The sequence below is a fragment of the Mus pahari genome, chromosome 5, assembly GCF_900095145.1.
Source record: "Mus pahari chromosome 5, PAHARI_EIJ_v1.1, whole genome shotgun sequence".
Lineage (NCBI taxonomy): Eukaryota > Metazoa > Chordata > Mammalia > Rodentia > Muridae > Mus > Mus pahari.
This window is the reverse complement of record NC_034594.1, coordinates 20,906,171-20,910,656: the sequence shown is the minus strand read 5'-3', so window position 1 is coordinate 20,910,656 and position 4,486 is coordinate 20,906,171. Positions and strand designations below refer to the sequence as shown.

General features: G+C 38.8%; 1 protein-coding gene across 2 annotated transcripts in view; it reads right to left on the bottom strand.

Moving 5' to 3' along the window:
- Il1rl2 (interleukin 1 receptor like 2) overlaps nucleotides 1-4,486 on the bottom strand; it is a 39,258-nt gene that overhangs the window by 28,790 nt on the left and 5,982 nt on the right. For both annotated transcript variants that reach the window (XM_021198901.1, XM_029539046.1), the window contains exon 4: nucleotides 3,990-4,188. In XM_021198901.1, the coding sequence (XP_021054560.1) occupies nucleotides 3,990-4,188 (199 nt within the window). The remainder of the gene's footprint in view (nucleotides 1-3,989; nucleotides 4,189-4,486) is intronic.

The window sequence follows — 4,486 nt, the reverse complement described above, 5'->3', positions numbered from 1 at the left end:
GGAGCACAAGGTCCCCAATGAAGGAGCCAGAGAAAGTACCCAGGGAGCTGAAGGGGTCTGAAGCCCCATAGGAGGAACATCAATATGAACTAACCAGTACCCCCAGAGCTCCTTGGAACTATACCACCAATGAAAGAAAACACATGGTGGAACTTGTGGCTCTAGCTATATATGTAGCAGAGGATGGCCTAGTTGGTCATCAATGGGAGGAGAGGCCCTTGGTCCTCTGAAGTCTCTATGTCCCAGTATAGGAGAATGCTAGGACCAGAAATGGGAGTGAGTTGGTTGGGGAGCAGGGGAGGTAGGAGGGGATAGGGCATTTTTGGAGGGGAAACTAGGAACGGGGATAACATTTGAAATGTAAATAAAGAAAATATCTAAAAAAAATTTTTTTAATTAAAAAAAAGAACTTTTGTAAAGCCAGGTATGTAGCTCAGTGATAAAACACTTGCCTAGTATGTACAAGGCCCTGAGTTTGAGTTCTGACACTGTTATTAAGCAAAGAACCCATAAATAAAAGTCTTAGGAACACCTCCAAAAAAAGAAAGAAAGAAAGAAAGAAAGAAAGAAAGAAAGAAAGAAAGAAAGAAAGAAAGAAAGAAAGAAAGAGTAAATAAAGGATAATATTCGATGATGTGATTTCACCCTAGTCCAAAAGAAGAAGAAGAAGAAGAAGAAGAAGAAGAAGAAGAAGAAGAAGAAGAAGAAGAAGAGGAGGAGGAAGAGGAAGAAGAAAAGAAAAGAAAAGAAAAGAAAAGAAAAGAAAAGAAAAGAAAAGAAAAGAAAAGAAAAGAAAAGAAAAGAAAGAAAATTACAATAACTAAACTCAAGTGAACTAATGGATTTAATAGATGGTTTTACACACCCAAGAATAAAAGGCAAACTTAGGAAAGCAGTTCAGGAAGAAATTCCCGCTTAGGCAAATGCGCACAAAATACAAGAAATAGAAGATGAAAACAGAAAATAGAAATAGAAAATACTAGAACAAGAAAATGCATGTGAGATTCAGAAAACACATCTTAAAAAAAGAAAGGGATATATATATATATATATATATATATATATATATATATATATATATATATATTTCAAAGGAGGCAAACATAATTTAAGCAAATACTGAAGAGAGTAGCAACTAAGAAACGATGGAGGAAAGACACAATACTCTGTATTTCAAAAGACATTTGCAAAATGGATGAGAAATGTCTATCTTAATTCACCAGAGTTATACTACTAAACTCCAAAGTCAAGGAGAATAATTCTGAGGATGTCAGAGATTCAGGCCTGTTACCTTCAAAAAGGGCAGAAAGATGGGAATAATAATAAAGTCCACAGAGCATGAAAAATACTGGAAATATTGAAGTCTTGAATGATGGCTTGAAAGTGCAGAGCAGTAATAAATGTCAATCCATGAGGAATAGTTTATAAAAAAATAAAAAATAAAAAACTTAGGTAGGATGAAATAAAAACATTTTCAGAAAATGAGATAATTTGCACGAAGAAAATTCATAAAGATTCTAAGAAATGTTAGCTGGCCACACATATATCATACATAATCATGTGGGAGTTGGGAACTGTAGTTAAGAGTTAAGAGTCAGAGTAATTTAAAATATCTCTGTAAATTATATCTCAAAAGCATAGTGCAGCATTATTAATATCAGATATATAGTGAAATGAATAATCACACTAATTTATATTAACACTTTTCTCTCACTGGCTTGCATAACACAATCCACAAGCCCAACTTTCAGTATTTACATTCTTTTCAATACACAATACACACTTACAAAGGTTAAACATATGTTGGTTCAAAAAGCCAGCCTCAAATTTCAAAGATCTGAGATTATTTGGAATCTGCTCTCTGTCACACTGCCTTCTATCACAAACAGAAAAGTTAATTTTAAAAATACCCAAACATTGCAACATTTGCAAATTAAGAAGCCCTTCAAAAACATTTAGAGTCAAAGAAGAAATTACAAGGAAAATCTGAATGCCCTGAGTGGGGTGCTTATAGAATGATAGATCAAAAACTGCAGAGGTCAAGCAAGATGCAGCTTAGAAGGAAGCCATGACCTTAAATCTATATATCAGAAATTTGGGTTTAGTGAGAGAAGAGTCTATATCACAACGTTCATAAAATAATAGCAAATTAAAACCAAAAGTCAAACAAAGGGATTAGGAGAACCAGACAAGAACAGAAATTGATGAAGCAAACAATCTTATAAAAGAGGATTTATAAGGTCTGCCGTTAATACTTCCACAACATCGGTAAGACTGACAAACTCCTGGAAAGATTCGGGAACTAAGAAACAAGACAGGAAGGGGTGGAGCTACAAGACATCAGTGGAACCGTGTGTTATTTATTTGCATCTCTAGTATCTGGCAATTCTAGGGGTGGTGATCAAGCACCTTTGAGAACCTCACACTCTGTCAAAGATGCACAAGACAGATGTAAGGATGCTCCTGTCCACACTCCACACAAGGGGGTAAAGAATATGAACATGCAGCCGATAGAGCTGGTCACAAAGAGGCAGGCAGGCTGTCTGAGAAGACAGAAGGCTTCGTCTTGAAGGATAAGCTGCTCGTGCAAAGGGGCTTATGCCAGGGTATGGAGACAGAGGACCTGTAAAGAGGACCGAACTCGATCTCCTCTGCAGAAGTAGGCAGACAAGAAGAGAAGAGATAATAAATAATTTGACAGTGTGAATGAAACCTTCAAGGACATGTGTCATTCCCTAGGAAACAAAATCCTAACAAACTTCAGCAAAGGAAAAAGTAAGACGTTTGAATAATCCCGTGCCACAGACAAAGTGGGGGAGGTGAATCCAAACCCATGAAGCAGCAGTGAGTGGTTCTCAACCTGGGGGTCACGACCCCCACAGGAGTCTCATATCAGACATTTATGTTACAATTCTAATGGTAACAAAACTACAGTTATGAAGTAGCAATGAAAATAATTGTATGGTTGGCCTGTAGGTGCAACTACAATATGAACTAACCAGTACCCCCTGAGCTCGAGTCTCTAGCTGCATATGTAGCTGAAGATGGCCTAATCGGCCATCATTGGGAAGAGAGGCCCCTTGGTCTTGTAAACTTTATATGATCCAGCACAGGGGAAGGCCAGGGCCAAGTAGTGGGAGTGGGTGGGTAGGGGAGCAGGGACGGGGGGAGGGTATAGGGAACTTTCGGGATAGGATTTGAAATGTAAATAAAGAAAATAATAAATAAATAAATAGAAAAAAATTGTATGGTTAGGGGATCACCACAATGTGAGGAACTGTGTTGAAGGGTCACAGTGTTAGGAAGGCTGTCACAAAGGAAACTCAAGGCTGGACTGGAACAAAGGAGCTGAGAGGCAGTGTCTAGCTGTGCCTTGTGGAGACAAGGCCAGGTTAAAGCAAATACAGGATGAAGAAAGAGGAGCATGGGAAACTCTGTTCACATTTCAAAGAGGAGAGGCTAAGCTACAACTGAGTTTTCAAATACGGAGCGGGGTGGTGGGGGACAGGAGCTGATAGCAGCCATTGCTGGGGACAAGGTTTGGTGAGTAACAGAACAGGGAGAGCAGGAGTCTTTCTTAGGCATGAATTTGTGTAATTTGTAATTTGTAATTTTCAAAGCACCAGATATCAGAGCCATTCTAACAAGCCAAGGTGAAATAAATAAATAAATAAACAGACAGACAGACGACAGGAACTTGGAAAATGGATAATTTTGGGTATAGAAAAGGCACAACAACATTATAAAACAATAATAACTGTAAGTTTAAAGTAATTATCAAAATTACTACCACCTGTCTCAGGCACACCAACTATATACCAAACCTTCCCTGAAGGGGGCTCTCTGAGAAGACAGAAAGCTTCCCCCTTGGGTGAAAGTGGGTTTTATATAAGAGGAGAACACATTATCAATAGAGGATTTCATTGCTGTCTTGTTGGTGGTGACTTGGTTTGGCTTGGTTTGGGTTTGGGTTGGGGTTAGGGTTTCACCTTATACCACTTTATTGAATCCAAAGCACAACTTTCTGGGAAGTAGAGATGGCACATCAGACTGCCGGATTTTCCTATGGGTAACATTTGCTGGTACTCATCTGGTGAATTTATGGGACTCCCCTCCGTGGAAGGGTCACACCAATGTTTTTTGAAAACGGTTAGGTTCACGGCTATTCGGTAGCAGTTGTGGGCATTCCTGTAAAACAAAACAAAACAATAAAAACAAGCAAAATGACAATGAAACACAGAAGAATGCAGTCAATGAACTCTTTTTTTTTTAAATTATTTTATTAGATATTTTCTTCATTTACATTTCAAATGCTATCCCGAATGACCCCTATACCCTCCCCCCCCCACCCTGCTTCCCTGCCCACTCACTCCCACTTCTTGGCCCTGGTGTTCCCCTGTATGGGTCATATAAAGTTTGCAAGACCAAGGGGCCTCTCTTCCCAATGATGGCTGACTAGGCCATCTTCTGCTACATATGCAGCTAG